This window comes from Polypterus senegalus, chromosome 2, assembly GCF_016835505.1.
Source record: "Polypterus senegalus isolate Bchr_013 chromosome 2, ASM1683550v1, whole genome shotgun sequence".
NCBI classification, from domain to species: domain Eukaryota; kingdom Metazoa; phylum Chordata; class Cladistia; order Polypteriformes; family Polypteridae; genus Polypterus; species Polypterus senegalus.
In genome coordinates, this window is record NC_053155.1 from 153,003,536 (window position 1) to 153,023,768 (window position 20,233).

At 35.4% G+C, this 20,233-nt stretch overlaps 1 protein-coding gene across 2 annotated transcripts; it reads right to left on the reverse strand.

Moving 5' to 3' along the window:
* Positions 1–7,822: 7,822 nt before the first annotated feature.
* On the reverse strand, positions 7,823–19,822 carry jagn1a (jagunal homolog 1a). 2 transcript variants are annotated; one of them, XM_039744853.1, is made up of 3 exons: positions 19,734–19,817; positions 12,170–12,277; positions 7,823–8,844 (listed from the first exon to the last, which is right to left on the reverse strand). In XM_039744853.1, exons 1-3 carry the CDS (start codon positions 19,787–19,789, stop codon positions 8,382–8,384), a joined length of 627 nt encoding a protein of 208 aa, XP_039600787.1. In that variant the 5' UTR covers positions 19,790–19,817; the 3' UTR covers positions 7,823–8,381. The 2 variants fall into 2 exon arrangements, with proteins under 2 accessions (XP_039600787.1, XP_039600789.1); XM_039744855.1 differs by lacking the exon at positions 12,170–12,277 and having other exon boundaries at positions 19,734–19,822.
* Positions 19,823–20,233: the final 411 nt, after the last annotated feature.

Sequence of the window (20,233 nt, forward strand, 5' to 3'; positions counted from 1 at the left end):
AAAAGGAGATCAGATTTTCTTAAGAAAAAGGAAAAGTTCATGAAGGTCACTGAAAAGAATTGAGAAGCTGCAAATCAAGTCCTTAAATGTAGAAATGCCAACAGGAACATAATATGGTAACATATGCATGTGGTATGCCCAGTACCCATATTGGCAAGGAAACAGTATCTACCGCCATATTAACAACGATGTGTCAAATAAAACAACTGAAACTACATAAAGAAGCAGAAAAGCATCAGCCGAAAAGGTGAAAATGCACAAAATAAAAAGCACAACCTCTCAATTATGACACCTAGTATATATGTGAACTCGTGAAGGTGAAAGGGCCAAATTTATAATTCAAAGCAACTGACAAGAAACAAAATACTAAATATTCTAATTGACCTTAAAACACAGAAATATTTTTAGTATACAAGGAAGAGATCATTTTTCTTCAAGTCTTTCAAGTCTCAAGACTTTCTTACGTAAGCACTGCAAGAGGCTGCATGGCAATACCATATAAAATCAGTGATAAAGTGCACTTACTGCATAAAAAAATACCACATTCTTAAATGGAAATGTTAAGATAAGATCACCTGTGGAAACTGAAGCTTCTTGGCTGGAGTACAATAATGTAATCCATGTTCTAGAAAACCTTTGACCTCTACAGCTATAAATTATGACAAGGCTTTTGGCACAATTCTGCAAATTCCCCTTTGGCTATTTTGCTGTCCATCAAATCAGACTTTATTAGTAACACATAAATTATACATACAGTACAATATGCAGTAAAATGCTTAGTTGCGCAACTCCTATGACTGGACCTTGAGACAAATATAATGGGACAACAACAACACATAACTTTATAGATTAAAAATCATTAACAAAATGATAAATATATAATAAATTAACTAAACGGAGGACTTAAAATAACTTTGTGTAATAGAGATAAGAATAGGAAATAATGTAATTTTAGACACTTTCCTTATTTAACATGCAGATGGACTGCTGGAAAAGCTCCTCCTTAGTATCTCTGAACTGGACTTTAAGCAGTGGTAGCGTTTACATGACCACTGCGTAGAGATAATTGTTGGGATAGCTGGAGTCACAGACAATTTTCCATGCCCTAATTCAACACTGCTTAGTGTAGATGTCCTGGAGGTTTGTGCATGGACATCCAGTTATGCATTCAGCTAACTGCACCACTCTATAGCTCCTTGCGGTCTTTCTGCATGCAGTTAAAGGTGGATATATAGAGGTTCTTTTGCATCTTGGAAGGCAGCATGAAAACCCTGAGGTGGTACAGACATTGCCGTGACTTCCTCACCAAGGTGTCAATGTGCTTAGACCAGGTCAGATCCTCCATGGTATCTGAACCTCTCCACCCTCTCTACCCGAGTGCTGTTAATACTGAGGGGGTGGTAGTGCTTCTGCTGTTTCCTCTCAAAGTTCATAATCAGGTCCTTTGTCTTGCTGAAATTCAGAAAAAGATTGTTGGCAATTACAACAGTGTAAAATATTCTCCAGGAGCAGGATGAGACATTTGTGGTTTATGTTATTCCCTTCAAAAAAAAAAAAAAGCAGGATTAAACAGTACCTTATTGTGTTACCAGATTAAGTGTGATATGCATCTAACAAGAAAAGTTCCACCAAACCTCTTAAATTCTTTTCTTAATGGGGGATAAGATGAAATGTCAAAAGCAACTATAGAACCTCTACCCATAACCTCTTACCTATCTCACTTTCCACATTGTATTCAACCCTAGAGAGCTCTAATGGAAGACTGCATGCTGACTGTGGCTGTGTTTTACTTTCACTCCTTTATTTTGATTCAGCTTACCACCAACAGAGGACTTACAAAAAGCATCCTTTTGAGTCCTTAATGGTCAACAGCTAGACAAGGAATGATCAGTTTTAGTACTCAGCCTGCTATTAACAATCAGAGAGAGACATTTAGTTTAAGCTCTTACTTCAAAATAATTATTGCAATCCTATCAATTAGAGTTACCTTCCAAGACCGCAACCATCACAGAAAGCATAATCCCGAAGCCTGCTTTCCACACTACCATTTGATAAAATCAAAGAACTGAGGATTGAGCTGGTCCACCTTGCAACATTAGTCGAACATATTTGGGCATCATGTACTAGTCTGTATATTAATTGAATGAAAGTACATTCTGTTTACAAAACCAAATTCATTCTGTGATAGTGCCTTTATCATAACATGTGCGTGTATTAATTGCACCTATTACATTAGGGAAATCAGAAATAATGCAAATTGCCTTTTCATCTTGGCTGGAGGAACCACCCAGGTTTTTCCTCACATGTCCCAAATATGTGTGCATCAGGTTAGTTCACAACTCTAAACTGACCCCCTGTGAGAGTGTGTATAGCTGTGTGTACTGAAACAATAGAATTTCCTCTTTGACAGTACTCTTCACGGAGTACAGGCAGGGACAAGGGCAGGGATTTGCACAAATCCAAAACTATCATGAGTTAACAGCAGGCAGCTAAAACACATTTATGATATTAAACACAAATGTGCCCAGGTTTGTGTGCAATGCTGCTAGGACTCGCATGATCATAAAAAAGATTAAACAGATTGGATAATGGAAGAAAACCCATCTATCCATTTCAAACTGTAAGCTGGTGAAAAGAAAAAGATGGAGTTCATCTTATGTTGGATTAGGTTATCTCAAATATCTTACCAGATCTGTTGTAAATAGAATTTAAACTGAATATCACCTCCAACTCAAAACAGGGTAAGACAGAGAATTATGTGCCTATTAGTGGGCTTACTGTTGGCACATAAAAATTTGCAATTTATAAAACAAAGATGTTTCTGAAGGATCCATATTGTGTTAGTTACTAGTTGCTATTAGTTTAATAATAAAGCAGTTTGTTCAATAATTAAATTATAAATTACTTTTATTTGCTATTTTTAAACACAAACTATGTTGGCAATTGTTTGCATTTCTTGTATTTTATGTGTACTTTTTTGTTTTGAAATATTGATTTTTTTTCATAATGTTAAAAATAACTTTTACTGAGCAATATAGTTTGTACTAAAAATAATATATACCTTATACTGTATATACTCCAGGAGTTAAAGCAACACATACGACAGTTATGTGAAAGCTAAATGTTTGGAGTAATATATGATCACTAAACCTACTACAGCTTAAAAAAAAAAAAACGCATGAACTGAAAAATGAGCTTCCAGAAGATTCTTGGGGATAAGGGAACAAAAAATACTTGCAGAGTCAGTATTTTTTTAGATATCAAGTTTGACTGAATGATGTTTAAACTGGAACCTAAAATGTACTCAAAGAAATAAACACAGACCAAAGACCCAGATTATTATCATTATCCAAATGACGACCATTGACACCTTGCACAAGGAGGGCAAGACACAAAAGGTCATTGCTAAAGAGGTGGCTGTTCACAGAGCTCTGTGTCCAAGCACATAAATAGAGAGGCGAAGGGAAGGACAAGATGTGGCAGAAAAATAAGTTTACAAGCAATATGGATAACCGCACCCTGGAGGGGATTGTGAAACAAAACCCATTCAAAACTGTGGGGGAGATTCACAAAGAGTGGACTGCAGCTGGAGTCAGTGCTTCAAGAAACACCACGCACAGATGTATGCAAGACATGGGTTTCAGCTGTCGCATTCCTTGTGTCAAGCCACTCTTGAACAAGAGACAGCGTCAGAAGCGTCTCGACTGGACTGCTGCTGTGTGGTCCAAAGTTATGTTCTCTGATGAAAGTAAATTTTGCATTTCCTTTGGAAATCAAGGTCCCAGAGTCTGGAGGAAGAAGGGAGAGGCACAGAATCCACGTTGCTTGAGGTCCAGTGTAAAGTTTCCACAGTCATTGATGCTTTGGGGTGCCATGTCATCTGCTGGCGTTAGTCCATTGTGTTTTCTGAGGTCCAAGGTCAACGCAGCCATCTACCAGGACGTTTTAGAGCACTTTATGCTTCCTGCTGCTGACGAACTTTATGGAGATGCAGATTTAATTTTCCAACAGGACCTGGCACCTGCACACAGTGCCAAAGCGACCAGTACCTGGTTTAAGGACCATGGTATCCCTGTTCTTGATTGGCAGCAAACTCGCCTGACCTTAACCCCATAGAAAATCTATGGGGTATTGTGAAGAGGAAGATGCAATACGCCAGACCCAACAACTCAGAAGAGTTTAAGGCCACTATAAGAGCAACATGGGCTCTCATAACACCTGAGCAGTGCCACAGACTGATCGACTACATGCCACGCCGCATTGCTGCAGTAATCCAGGCCAAAGGAGCCCCAAATAAATACCGAGTGCTGTACAAGCACATACCTTTCAGTTGGCCAACATTGCTAAAAATCCTTTTTTTGCATTGGTCTTAACTGATATTCTAATTTTCCGAGATACTGAATTTGGGACTTTCAATAGTAGTCAGTTCTAATCATCAAAATTAAAAGAAATAAACATTTGAAATACATCAGTCTGTGTGTAATGAATGAATCTAATATACAAGTTTCACTTTTTGAATGGAATTACTGAAATAAATCAACTTTGTCATGATATTCTAATTTTATGACCAGCACCTCTACTGCTTAGTGTGTATAGGATAGAGCTATGGCACAATCAGCTATAAACATATTATAGTTATAAACAATTGGAAATATTTTGCAAACCCAGGTGAGTGCAGAAGATTCATAACATGATTACTGTAAATCAACTGATCAGTGAGTAAAAATGAATCAATCAATAAATGAATAAAGATAAAAATAAAAAACAGTGATAAAACACCCAGTTATTAAAAAATAAATTTATTACAAGATAAAATTAATACCCAGTCCTATACTTCCATAACCCACTTAATGTGGTTTAGCATCATTAACAGCCAAAATCTATCCCGGCAGCAATGGGTGCCTGAAACTGTTTTGGGTTGGACAATAGTACCTTCTGGACCAAATCTATAACTTTTGTAACAAATATAATGCATAGACGCCCTATTTCTTTTGACAAAAATCAGCTTATATAGACCAAAGGTGTAAACATGAGGCAAAATAAAAAGACTAAAAGAACGTTCATTAAGCATCATTGGGTGGTAACTACACTAACCTAAGTAAGGCATTTCATTTCAATGAATTTATTAAGTTTTATCTATTTGTTATTTTTTTTTATAATTTTGGCTTTTCAAGATAACTAAATGTGCAAATATAAAAAAATACTATTTTATCAGGTGTGAAGATAACAGAAATAAAAGAAAACAAATTCTTTAATTAGGTTGATTAGGACTAACTTGCATGTGTTTAGGCACATATACACACGTGGACAAAATTGTTGGTACCCTTCAGTCAATGAAAGAAAAACTCAAAATGGTCACAGAAATAATTTTAATCTGACAAAAGTAATAATAAATAAAAATTCTATGAAATTTAACCAATGAAAGTCAGACATTGATTTTCAACCATGCTTCAACAGAATTATTTAAAAAAATAAACTCATGAAACAGGCCTGGACAAAATGATGGTACCCCTAACTTAATATTTTGTTGCACAACCTTTTGAGGCAATCACTGCAATCAAACGATTCCTGTAACTGTCAATGAGACTTCTGCACTTCTCAGCAGGTATTTTGGCCCACTCCTCATGAGCAAACTGCTCCAGTTGTCTCAGGTTTGAAGGGTGCCTTTTCCAGACGGCATGTTTCAGCTCTTTCCAAAGATGCTCAATAGGATTGAGGTCAGGGCTCATAGAAGGCCACTTTAGAATAGTCCAATGTTTTCCTCTTAGCCATTCTTGGGTGTTTTTAGCTGTGTGTTTTGGGTCATTGTCCTGTTGCAAGACCCATGACCTGCGACTGAGACCAAGCTTTCTGACACTGGCCAGCACATTTCTCTCTAGAATCCCTTGATAGTCTTGAGATTTCATTGTACCCTGCACAGATTCAAGACACCCTGTGCCAGATGCAGCAAAGCAGCCCCAGAACATAACAGAGCCTCCTCCATGTTTCACAGAAGGGACAGTGTTCTTTTCTTGATATGCTTCATTTTTCCGTCTGTGAACATAGAGCTGATGTGCCTTGGCAAAAAGTTCAATTTTTGTCTCATCTGTCAATGGGACATTCTCCCAGAATCTTAGTGGCTTGTCCACATGTAGTTAGGCAAATTCCAGTCTGGCTTTTTTATGATTTGTTTTCAACAATGGTGTCCTCTTTAGTCGTCTCCTATGAAGTCCACTTTGGCTCAAACAACGACGGATGGTGCGATCTGACACTGATGTTCCTTGAGCTTGAAGTTCACCTTGGATCTCTTTAGAAGTTTTTCTGGGCTCTTTTGTTACCATTCGTATTATCCGTCTCTTTGATTTGTCATCAATTTTCCTCCTGTGGCCATGTCCAGGGAGGTTGGCTACAGTCCCATGGATCTTAAATTTCTGAATAATATGTGCAACTGTAGTCACAGGAACATCAAGCTGCTTGAGATGGTCTTATAGCCTTTACCTTTGACATGCTTGTCTATAATTTTCTTTCTAATCTCCTGAGACAGCTCTTTCCTTCGCTTCCTCTGGTCCATGTTGAGTGTGGTACACACCATGTCACCAAACAACTCAGTGACTACCTGGAGCCCTATATATAGGTCCACTGACTGATTATAAGATTGTAGACACCTGTGATGCTAATTAGTGGACACACCTTGGACTAACATGTCCCTTTGGTCACATTATTTTCAGTCTTTTCTATGGGTACCATCATTTTTGTTCAGGCCTGTTTCATGAGTTTATTTTTTTAAATAATTCTGTTGAAGCATGGTTGAAAATCAATGTCTGACTTTCATTGGTTAAATTTCATAGAATTTTTATTTATTATTACTTTTGTCAGATTAAAGTTATTTCTGTGACCATTTTGAGTTTTTCTTTTATTGACTGAAGGGTACCAACAATTTTGTCCACGTGTGTAAAAAATCATCAAACATATAGTTATATAGACATTCAAGCTTACAAAGAAAGAGCTATGATGGTGAAGGAGTATGAATAATGAATGTAGATGAAATTAAAAAAGTCACACCTGCTCGAGTTCAGTAAGGGATATTAAGTACAAGTTTCACACCCCATTTTAAGTTTTCTTTCAAATTATCTCTGAAAAGTACACAATTAATACAGGAATGCAGTTTAGGCTGTAAACAGGAATGATGAAAATCTGTGAACAAGAAAAATGACCATTAAGCTCTAAAGCCACGATATGCAAAGGAATTAACAAGAATAATAAGCAATTAACTATGTATGCATACAAACTAATTAAAAGTAACAGCCTTTAAGAATAAAAAAATGCACAAAATCTAGACCTTTGACTTAACAAAGGCACTGCTATTAAACATTAGTATCACTTACTCTAATAAACATTAATCTTGTCTATCCAGTTGGCGGACTGCTCAGTAATGTATCTGGAAATTCTATACTGAAAATAATATTGAGTTTTCAGAAAATTCAAGTTACTTTGAAAAAAAGACAATAACATGGTAGATTGGTATTCTTCCTCTGTAAACAGGTAGCTGATTTGCATTTAAGGTATACCTAATATTGATTTTGAATTTTTAAAGGATACAACTTAAAAATATCTAAGTACAAAATACACAAAAGGCTGGTAGCTAACTCTTGTAGTGATAAGCAGTCCAAATGACCATGTATATCATGCAAGCTGGAAAGGCAGAAAGGTTAAGTACACAAAAAACTAGTCAAATGGAGATCATTAATTTAGAGTTCAAGGATAGAAAGTTTTATGCCATTGTATTTATATTATGTGCAAAAAAATTAATATACCATTTCACTTAACAGAAAATTAGTCAAGATTGTCAAATTTCAAAACAACCTTTAATGTTTTTGGTTCAGTTTTAAATCTATGTAGTTTTGGGTACATTTCTTTGTTAAAGTAAAAATTAACTGAAAATTTACAAAATAAAGCAATAAACTTAATATGGTAAACAAATTTCATTCTTCCAGAAACATAGATATATTAACATTCAAACCTATCACAAATGAAAATGAGAGACCTTACTTCCATAATCTGTAGACAACACAACATTTGAAATGATAAATGGTGCTTAAATATACAAAGGCATTATTAGGCTTTGAAACTATCAAAATCATCTTGTTTATTAACTGTTGCACAATTTTTTTCTCTGCATTGTGGGAAGAGCTTGCACACATAATCATCGGAACTTTTTCATAAATTATAAATAAGTGAGTTCCTCAGATTTAGAGGGCGACAACCTGAAAGTTTCCTCCAGTTTTAACATGAAACCTTCAAAAATAAAACGTTTTTATTAAACATTGTTTTTGTCTCAAAAACAAATCATATTAAAATGTAACAATATGAATGTTTCTTCTTTAGGTTCTTGATGGTATTTATTATTTCTTTTTTCTTTCCTGAGTAGAAGTAAACCAAGAGTCAAGAAGCTTCTTGCTATAGTATATTTGCCAGGCATGAACCTGGACAGCAATAACCATTACCAGGTACATAACAGAGACTGCAGAAAAACCAAATATGAAGCGATATGCCTTGCCATGCCGGTACAGCTGTTGTGCCACTGGGAACATCTCCATGCTTCCATAGATGAGGGGAGCAATACAAAACAACCCAGCACTGATCATGGAGATCACTAAATAGCTGATATTGTTCCGAGGAAATGATATAAAACTGAAGATACAAGGAATGATGCTTAAAAGATAAGGGTACTCCCACTGATAAGGTGTGGCCACGACATCATGTGAAACGAGTTTCAAGTAGCTCACCACCACCTGTGCTGCAACCAGGAGCCAAATGAACACATGGGCAAAGTTCAGCTTTCGGATCTCAGACTTCAGAGAAACACTAAAGAAGAAAAAAAAACGTAACAATACTAGGATTACCTTACACAGTAATCTAATTACAAAAAAGTGATCAACTCTGGTCTGTTTTTGCTTTTCTTTAATAATAATTAACTTTAATCATACCGTTCATGTAGAGATTACCAACAAACACTCACACTTTCAGCTGGGTTATAACACATACACAATAAAACACAATTTTCACCCAAACTACTCGCTTAACACTAAAATTACCAAAGCTTATGAGAAAACTCGTAAATCCGGCCCACCTTAAATCCACTTGCATGTCCCCATTCAACGTCATTTGTCTTGTAAATGTGTCGATAATCCCAAGCAGCCTGCTATACCATCCCCCCACTACCGGAGAAACTGCAAAAACCTCTCCCTAATGAAGCCTTGTTTATCAGTGAGTCAGGTACCTAGGCTAAAAAAATATATTGTTATTCGGAACACATGCATTTCATGTGTGTTCTGTGTCCACAAAGATGTGTGTTAAGTGTAGGATGACAGAAATATTGAACACATACCTAAAAGACAAACTTTTTCCATGTTTTAGTACTAACGACAAAATGTAGAGATGATGTGTATAATGTGTGAAGACTGAAGTCCAAATACCAAATAAGCACTTTCACAAAAGATACAAGTTTAACAGAACAAATGCGTTTTTTTTTTCCCCCGAAGACTATAAAACCGAAGAAAAAGAAGTCAGATTAGTGTTGCTTATTGTCCTTTCTTCTCGGGTGGTATACTGGTTAGAGCTGCTGACTCGTTTAGAGTAGTGAGCTGTTCTTTTTGATACTATCATACAATTAAAGCATACATTTGATTTGAGTTTGTAACAGATGGTGTAAATGTATGAAACTTGTAAAGGTTAGCATTTTTTTTATTCAGTTTTATTCTTTCAGTCGCGTTCACGCTCACCCTGATCCGACACGGCTTTTTTCAAATAAGACGCGCTATAACACAGGTGAACTCAGATCGGAGAAAGAGAACAGAAGCCCTCCCCACAAGAAACGTTCACTCACATATAAGAACAATGCAGCTGCACCAGGCGTAAAGGCGAAAGATGGCACCGTTTGGATACAGGACGAAGTCCGGTGTCATCCTGCTAATCACCTGCCCTTCAAAGAAGCAGTACGGCTTACAGAGCTCACCAACGTATCGTGCAAACTCATGTTTGTGATTATGTTTTGTGATGGTCTTTACATAAGAAGCATTTATATATTACTTATATAAAAGCCAGATCGAATGTTACTTATCTTGATTTATTTACTTATCTTAATAGAGCGTAAAGTATACTGCAGAGCTTCCTCTGTTTGATCGTCAAAGGCATGCTCACAAATTACACTTGTAATACCATGAAAAATACTTGCTGACACTTTAGTACGCGAGCAATGGTACGAGAATGCAGTTAGACTTTTTTTGGGCACATGCACCGTTGTTGACACGGAACACACATGAAATGTATGTATTCCAAATGATGAGGTACTTTTTCACCCTATAAAGCTCCTGGACTTCACTCGAAGATAAACATTGAGAAACTTCTGTGCAAATTGAACTGCGGCGGTGGGTGGAGGGATGGGATACCAGGCTGCTTGCTGCTTATCAACACATTTACAGGACAAAAGACACTGATAGAGAGGTGAGAATGGATTTAAGGTGGGCTGGATTTACGAGCTTTCTCATAGGCTGTGGTAATTCAAGTGTTAATTGCATTTTGAGGAACTAATGAAGAGATTAAATATGAAATCCTACTAGGTCCGAAAATGACTGATGCCTTCTAGTATCTTATGTATATTGTGTATCATAATGGGACAGTTTGCTTCAAACCTTCAATAATTATTGTTGGAGAAAAGATGGATTTCTTTTGTTGCAAGGCTTCAAGGCCTTACCACATTTAGTTAAAAGTCATGACAAGACAGTAAGTAAGCTGCGCTTTATGGGATTAAAAATGCTATACAGTAGCCAGCTAAGAAAAGAAATTGCTAATAAGACTGGGTAATTCTAAGCAAGTTATTTCCACATTTTACTGAAACATTGTTAAATAATGCCTGTGCTGCAGAGATGTTTTTAAATCTGCCTGAAGTTGGATGAAAGAAAATGACATTGATCAATTGATCAGAAATTCTTAGCAACTTTTCATACCTTCTACATGTTTTTCCTTAATTAATAAAGCTGTTATACTGATCAAACGCATATACTGACTTTGGCTCTTAAAGAAAGGTGATTTGCTTACACATATATTTAAAATTTAAAAGTCATGACCTACATATAGGAAATATATACAGTTTAGTAATGATTTTTTCCACAGCATGTCCACTAGGATTAAAGATTTCTAAATACACTGCTCAAAAAACTTAAGGGAACACTTAATCATCACAGTCACCAAGACAGTGAAGCTTCAGGGATATCAATCTGCCCAGTTAAGAAGCATAAGCAACTGTGAATCAACTTCACCTGCTTTGGCGTAAAAATGAAAGTGCCAACAGGTGCACTGGAGAAGCAACAGCAAGACAAACCCCAAAAAGGGAATAGCTTTGCAGGTGGTGGTCACAGACAATTGCGCTCTCCTTATCTTTCCTGGCCGATTCTTCTATAGCTTTGCGTTTTGCTAATAGCCTTGTCACTACTGGTAGCATGAGGTGGTACCTGGAGCGGATTCAGTTTGCACAAGTAGTCCAGCTCTTCCAGGATGGGACAACCATATGTGCCGTCACAAGTATAACGGCCTGTCTCCTGGCATCTCCTTCATGCTCTTGAGACTGTGCTTGGTGATACAGTAAACATTCTTGTAATGGCACATGCCGGCCTGGAGGAGCTGGACTACCTGTGCAACCTGAATCAGCTGCACATACCACCTCATGCTACCAGCAGTGACAAGGACACTAGCAAAATGCAGAACTTGAGAAGAATCAATCTAGAAGGATAAGGAGAGAGCAATTGTCTGCAGCCACCATCTTGGTTTTGCACTTCACTTGCAGGAACATGGCATTTGTATTTTTGGTTGGATAGCAACTATTATATCGTCATTAAAATACATTTAAAAAAAAAAAAACCCAAGATGACTTTTCATTAAAAAAAAAAAAAAACCTTGCTTAGCTCTATTGTTACTATCAAATGTGAAAACCAGATGATATAACTCTCTCTCTCTCTATCTTACTTACAGCTGGCAAAAGTATTCAAATCTAATGCTCTTACAAACCCATGAAACTATTAAGATTCTTCTCTCTCCCTGTCGTGCTTAGTGGAGGTACTAGGATTTTAAATTTTAAAGTTTTGTTCATGGCAGAAATATTCCATCAAAATATATTTTAACATCTATACTTCACCTCATCTGATAGTGAGAAGCCACCTTCTCGCGATGTCGATAGTCACTACCATCTGTTCCTGTAGCACGGGGACCTGCACGTGAAGCCATACTCAAAAATTTCTCAAATCTTAAAAAATAAAAATTAGAAAATTTAGCATATTTTTTAAAGAATGTAGAAAAAAACTGAATACTAAAATAAAAACTATATTGTAGAAGAGGCAACAAACTTACAATTAAGCTAGGAATACTTTAATAATCAGAATCACTTTAAAAAAAATTCCCTCTTTAGCCTTTCAAAGTATGCAACAGGAAAATAAAACCTATAACACTAAATAGAAGCTAAATATATATGGGTAAAAAAGACTTCTTCAAAGATAAGTTTTTATGTGAGAAAAGGCCCTGTTACATGAAATAGTTTTTCCAATGACTTTCAGATACAACCTTCATTTACAAAGTTAGCAAGTCAGAAGCAGTTGTGGCAAGCAACCATAATCATCAGTTGTGCACTCCGATATCCACAGGTACTCAGTCCAAATAGTCTACAACTTGCTCCACAAAAATCAAACAAGCTTCAGTTTGTCTTAAGTCATTAGTGCAGGATTGTGTTTATGGGAGAGATGATAACCAAATAGTGCTCACCCAGAATGATAATACAAATAATGAATATAATGCATCTATGAAGAACAAGGAGCACAGGTGTTTGGATCTCAGAAACAGAAGACAGGTTTGTCTGTCTACTGTCTTATGTACCATGACAGAATGAAAGAGAGACAAAAAAACACAGATGTATCTTGGAAATGTCAGACTGTTCTGGAAAGTTGCCATGGATTCATCCAATTTGTCATTTCCTGCAATTTCTAATCATGTAAATCGGACATCATTGGAGGATGAGATCAGAAACTCCAGTTGCCAAGTTTGACAACCCTCCAACTAGAAGTCGTTTAATGCGACACTGACTTAGGTTAATTAGGATAAATCAGTCACATTGGATGATTTTAACAGTCACATGCATGTGGAAACTGACAGCAAAGTATTCTTTCCAGATTTATTTCTGACATGTCTTCCAAACTATGAAAACTTTCTGACAGTGTAAAAAAATGCATCCGAGTGAATCACCACTAATGGAGTTAGCATTCTAAAGTATTAGTAAAAATCATACCAAATCATTATTTAACTACTTTTGATCAGCTGCTGTTTGGGGTTATAATACTGATTTAATACTAATTAAAGTACTTAAAAAAAAATAACTGATAATCTGAGAACTCTCACATCACTAATTATACATAAAATAGCAACAGTAATTATACAATTTACTAAGGATAATACTCTCCCATAACACATGGAGATTTCTGTGTCAACCTTGGCATTTGAGGTCTTCCACATGTTTAATATTAGATATGTTCCCAGTCTGCTCTTTTCTTGACATGTGCTTCTCTTTCCTACTGTTATTTGCACTCATTTAAACGGTCTCCTTCTTCCCTTGCTTTCCCACACTTACTCAGTCACATCTTTCTCTCCCTTGAGGATTACTAATAAAGTCATCCAGTTTCCATAATTCAATGTATGTGTGTTTTGTTTCTCTAAGGTACATGTTGACATTTTACTTCCATATGCATGATATTTTCATCTGCAAAAAAGCAGGGTCTTTTGTTATAAATTGCATTTGCATTTCTGCATCTGTCAAACAAATTAAAGACTGTTGAAGTGATGAATCATCTGAAGTCCAGTTTTACTTGTTCAGTTAAAGCCTGTCACAACTGGTTGTCTACTTGGAATACTTTTGACTAAACGCTTTTTCAATAATCATAATGTAACTTTGGAATTTGACCTACATATGTCAAGAAAGATGGATAGTAAGCATAAAAGCTGAAACTGTTACATTTGGGGGAAAAAAAAAAAATATGTGAGGAAAAACAAACAAAGGACTATTTGTACCCTGTAAAAAGGCTAGGCCATAGGGTTCCAAGACTGAAAACTAACACATAATCAGACAAATCTAACTGGTATAGTTTAAAAAAAAAAAAAGTTACAGAGTGAATTAAAAAACACATGTAAAGTTGACATGTTGATGTTAATCTATCCAATTTGATCTCAAACACAGATATTCATTCCTTTTTCAAAGTGATTTTCTCAAAGGTTACCACTACAAATTTATACTCAATATACCACAATGTAGTTATATGCATAAGTAATTTATGCTGATAAATAATATGAAAGTGAAATGACAACTAAGTGGCATAACCTTCTACACAATTTCAGCAAAAGAGATGCACTACTTTCTTTTATCACACAGAAGCAGTATATGGTTTTTAGAACACCCAAAGATGAAACAAGCATCTGGAGAAGGCGGTGCAAAAAATGTATTGAACCTAACAGGTGGTAACTCTACCTTCATAAAAACAAAAATCCATATTGTCTAGCTTAAGGAGAATTAAGGATTTGATTCTAAATTCCAGTGATTTAATCATATGTTAAAATTGACATACAAATTGAGATATATATCATAGCTAAAATTGATGTGGAAAATGTTCATATGTACACAAATTAAATGGCATGTGTTCGAACTATATGAAAAAATAAAACGTGCTGTTAATTTTGTTCTAGACTTTAATCAAACATCCACTGCTTGATTTTCATCACTTCAAATATAACTTTTAATATATTTTGACATTCAGCTCAACAGTCTAAAATTGTTAATACCTAATTAGGTCATTTCGTTCACTATAGAATATATATGGACAAAAATCCTTGAAGAGTAAGGTGCAATAGCTGGAGCCTGTGCCGGCAGACCTCTGACAGCTCTAATCTGGTGAAATTCAAGTTCTCTCTGTGCAAGAATTCCTTGCAGGCAGACATTGCAGATAAGGAGTACCTCTACCTACTCTATATCAAAACTTGACTAATGCCATGAAGGATATCTTGGACATGTCTTAGCAATTCATTAGTTTCCTCTATGAGAAAAGAGCACAAGGTGAATGATAGATAGATAGATTAGATAGATACTTTATTAATCCTAAGGGGAAATTCACATACTCCAGCAGCTGCATACTGATAAAAAAACTATATTAAAGACTGATAAAAATGCATGTAAAAATATTAGAGGGCATTTTACAAGAACATAAGATTCCCCAAATGTGACTGGTACAAAAGACCACATTACTATATTTAAACAGGAAACATCAGTTAGATCATCTGACATTTCAGGAGTGATTTCACCCCATTTTAATGGCTTTACAATCTACCATATTGAGGGAGATAAGGGGTATCAGTAAGCACAATGTTGCACCTACTTTTTTACTAGCATTGTTTTACTGCTGCTTAACATTTTAAAATAAGTGAATTAATTAAATTAAGGGTCATTTCAGTGATCCGGTTTGAATCTTCCAAAGCACTGTTTGCTTGAAAAAGATAGCATTGACAGGTGTGATACAACAAGTCATTTCTCTTCAACAAAAGGCCTTGTATTTCTTAATGCTAAAATTATGTTTTTGGTACATTAAAAACTTTAGTGTTTCCCATATTTCTACAGTAACATGAACTATAGCATTTTATTTACATATATGCTGCACATTTTATTTTATAATTAACTGCTTTGCCAGATATTTACGAAATGTATTTAAAATTTAATTTCAATCGTCTAAGAAACCCATTTAGAACTTGATCCAGATCCTGTCAAACATGCAAACAGCATTTCTAAAATGTGACTGAAATGGTAAATTTTATGATGCACTCGAGTTCTTTTGTAAATGTGCTGGATAATACTATGTCACAAGGATAGGATACATCTTTCAATGAAATCAAGTTAATGCGATGGCCTCCTCAGTCACCAAATGTCAATCAAACAGGAACAAGCTATTCCAGGTAGATATGCACCATTAAGTAATACAAAATAACTTTTGAAAACACTGGATTAGACAACAGGCAGCATTTCAAGATAGTTCAGACAATTCAGAGAGATAACTGAAAACCACCTTATCACTAGGTAGGTAGACTTTGTAAAGTTGTCACTCAGTCTACTTTGTCATTACGATTTACTTTTATAAAATTTTTGGTTGTAAAAGAATGCAAAATGAATGCTAAAACTACAAAGATTAAAATAAATGTTACCTTAGGTGTATATAATAATAATTTATAATAATAAATTTATAGCAGTGAGTCACCTCACCTCAAGTAACACATGTAGGCTTGCATCTCAACACTGTGTGTGAGAAAAATGAATGTAAAGAATCAACATAATACCGGGTATGCAAATATAAATCTCAGCGCACAAATACAGGTCAACAGAAAGAAACACCCCAGGATCCCATACTAATGAAGTACCTAATTAACAATATCAGGCACTGACCTACAGGGTAACAAAGAATTAAAAATAAATTTCCACACAAAAATAAATAATCAAGTAGCACTATTTTCCCATATTTTTAAAATTCCTGAAGGATTCATTGTTCCCATGTTAGTGGTGATGGAAAAATACACTATTTTGTTAAAGGAGATGATCCTTTAATACATTTTTCATTAGGTGCAGTTGCACCTAATTTTGTTTTAATAAAAACTGCTGTTTTCCAGACTGTACATGCTACATTGCAAAGAACAGCATATTTAGAAAAAGAAAAGGCAAAATCTGTAAATTAATTTGATTTACCTAAATGGTATCTTTTTGTCATTTTTAATACTAGACATAACTTTCATAAGAAAAAAACCTCAGCAGCATTCAGACTGGTTTAACATAATGTTAGACTGTTACATGTTACCCTATGATAAATGGTGAGTCTATTCCCATTGTACAAGTATTTTACACTTTACAGAAAAAAAAAAAATCATTCTTAGATCGTGCAGCTTTGCTGGGAATAATGTCAGTCTCTTAATGAGTGGATCTACTCCACTGTACCTATTCTATTGATGATGAGAACCAACCTAATTGCTTACTGACAGTTCAGATAGCTTGTTTGAGTTGAATTTAACAGCAAACAATTTAGATGACCTGGGAAATATCACTGCACAGGGAGAGAAGGATTTAAATCTGTGTGCTGTTGAAAGTCATAGGATCTTTGTTATTTGGTTTTTCTGAAACTAAGAAACACATTTTTCTTTTTTATATGCTGTTCCTCTTATTCCTAATGAAAAGAGTAATATTTCATTTGACACATGAGCATATATTAAGAATCATTCAAGAGCGTTTTTGACTAAACAAAAAACAAAACACAAATCACGGCTTCTGGCATTTGATAGGAAATTAAAAGAGACATGTGCGTGTTTCCATGCCAGCTCCACTACAAAAATAGGTTTAACTTAGGATTTTTTGATGTACTCAATCTAATTTAGAACAAATTTATAACATTTGACACTATTACAGATTGATTAATCTCACATTATATTTCTCATTATTACAGAGTTTGATCCCTCTCCACCCAAACCGCTAATTCAAAAGACAGTCACCATACAGCTTACATAGAATAAATAAAAATTCTCTTAAAGCCGCACATGAACACTATAGAAAGAAATGGTCAATTCATGGCTTCACATTTTCAGCAAGTTGGTGGAGAACTAATGGAGTCATAGCAATAAATATGGCTGTAATGTTTATGGGCTGCAACTTTAAAATTTTCGGCTTCTTTCAAAATAAAACAAGACTAAATTGATTTCTACACTTGCAGTTTTGTTTCCATTTTTTGCCATACACACCTAATGAATTGTAATATAAGGTAGCATTTTCCCCCACCACATGGGTATATGAACATAATAAATCTGAGTGAACAAATGTGCAGTGAAAGCTGGAAAATAACCCAAAACTCTAATGACAAGTCCGATGGTGCACTGTTCCATAACTATAATGGAATCTTCATTGAGAGGAAAAAAAAGGTTATTCCATGATAAATTGAACACACCATTCATCACAGTAAGCTCAGACACAGAAATTAACACATTCTCACCAGATATTTTCAACAATGTCTCTTCAGAGGAGGGTGTAAGGATTAGGTTTAAATATTACTCAGTATGTTCCTTGCATCTTTCAATAATATTCACAATTGTGGTCAATGTTTTGATCCCTTCATTGTATCCAGATGATGAAGATTAGCAAAATGCAATGCGGAATGATGCGGAAACAACCTGGAAATCTAAAGCAGAGCAGTCTCTTCTCTGCCATTTTCAATTGTCTGGTAATTAAGCTACAGGGACCCATCTAGAGCTGAACTTGTTTTTAACAGTTTTTAATGGCCCAGGCATTAAATATTGTCATGTCACAGCTTATAGGTAAGTGCTATTATAAAATTTTATACATTCTTATTCAACAGGAAACGTCAATTTTAAAGCTCAGGTCATGTACATGCCTGTCTCAAACTAAACTTTCCATACTCATAACATCACTCAAAAATCCCCTTTCCTCTATATTTACAGATTTAAGTGCATGGTCATAAATCACTAGCATCCAGTGGACACTCATTGGGTAAGGGACTTTACTTTCTCACACAGTACCTGCAGTGCTGTGGGTACCTTCTTTATTATACCCATTGCTACATCCATGAGCTGTATCCATGACAGCACCCCAGCAAAGGTTTAGGTTTGTAAAGTTCTGAGAAATAAAAAATATCAAAACCCAAAATAAAACTGGCCCCGTGGATTTTATAATAAAGGATCAATCCTACCTAAATTAGAACAAATAACAACAGGGGAAATGTTAAAATGGAACAAACAAAAAAATCTAAAATATTAAGAAATTCCATTTGAGCAAGAGAATTATAGAATGGCACTTTTTGGATATGATATAAAAATTGAAGAAAAAGAAAAATCTAAATAAGAAGAAAGGCTGGAGCAAGAGAATTACATAAGGACACTTTTTAGATTTGGTATACATTTTCTTCTCCCAATGCAGCCTTTTTCACTATAGGGTTTAAACGATTTCTTATTTTTACCCTTTAATTTGTGGTGCTCTTGTAAACCAAGAATACAACTACAATAAAAAGCTTAATATTTACGTTTACTATCAGTGTCCAAGAAATCGCAGCACCCGAAGGTGGTAAAAAAAAAAAAAATCACAGGCCAGAATTAGTTTTCTTAAAGTAAACTTGTTAGCGTTGATATATCCACGAAAGTCATAATGTGCATGCAAGAAGTCATCAAAAAAAACTAATAATACCATATTTAATATACTGCATATTGGAACACTGTAACAAAAGCCTTTACATTCCGAGTAAAAATATGTATTGTATTTAACACGCAAGCGCTGTGGTTTCTAAAGAAAAAAAAAACACCATCGACTTCCTCTTGGGTTGGGTTACAGCGGGCTGCAACACTCATATGCATCCTTTCTGCCTTATAGCTATTGACGCCCCTTGCTAGATGATAAAAAGATTTACATTTGCATGTTGCAAAATGGCACTTTAACCGCATGCACACTGTATCTAAAACATTTTCCATTTTGTGCTTGAGCATTTATTGCAACCCTACACTTCAGTCAAAACTTAATGTCTACCGTTTCCTGCTCTAAAAACAAATTAACAGTATCCTTTCACTGACGCATGCACCACACAACAAATTCAAAATTGTCATTTTAAAAGAAGAAACATTACACATATATTACATACATTGCGTTTTTTCTGTTCCCGTTCTCTTTTGCGCAGGCGTACTTCACTCGGTACATTAAGTTTATGCTGATTGGACAACTGTCTTAGGAATTAACATCCGGGTCACTGTTAGGGCACACCAACAAATTACTAAGCATATAAATTCTTAGGGACAGTGGCGTATTTTCCAGTTTATCGGGTAAAACTCTGTAAGTTAGAGTGTTCAAAGAATTTTTCTCTGTGAACTTTCTTTTCGGATTTTGAATATTACGTGAATTATTTTCTAAATTTTGATGTGGCGTGAGATGTTTCTCAGGCAACACATGCTTGCTGGAGGAGCTTTTCTAGCCCTTACCTCCAATACCAACTGTAACATAACTTTATCAAACCTGCATAATTCAACACAAGTCAAGAAGCGCCGGACAATTTCAGGCACAAACCAGGAACCATTATTGCACAGGGTCCCAGTCCAGTACGGAGCCAAAGCACGCATATTCACACACACACACACACACAGAGAG

What these genes read in the sequence shown, in the direction of transcription:
- jagn1a (XM_039744853.1), bottom strand. Translation starts at nt 19,789, where the DNA reads ATGTACCGAGTGAAGTACGCCTGCGCAAAAGAGAACGGGAACAGAAAA. An exon ending in GGGAACAGAAAAAACGCAAT is followed by an intron (nt 12,278 to 19,733) that starts GTATGTAATATA and finishes TTATTTTTTAAG; the next exon opens with ATTTGAGAAATTTTTGAGTA. An exon ending in GCTTCTCACTATCAGATGAG is followed by an intron (nt 8,845 to 12,169) that starts GTGAAGTATAGA and finishes TTTCTTCTTTAG; the next exon opens with TGTTTCTCTGAAGTCTGAGA.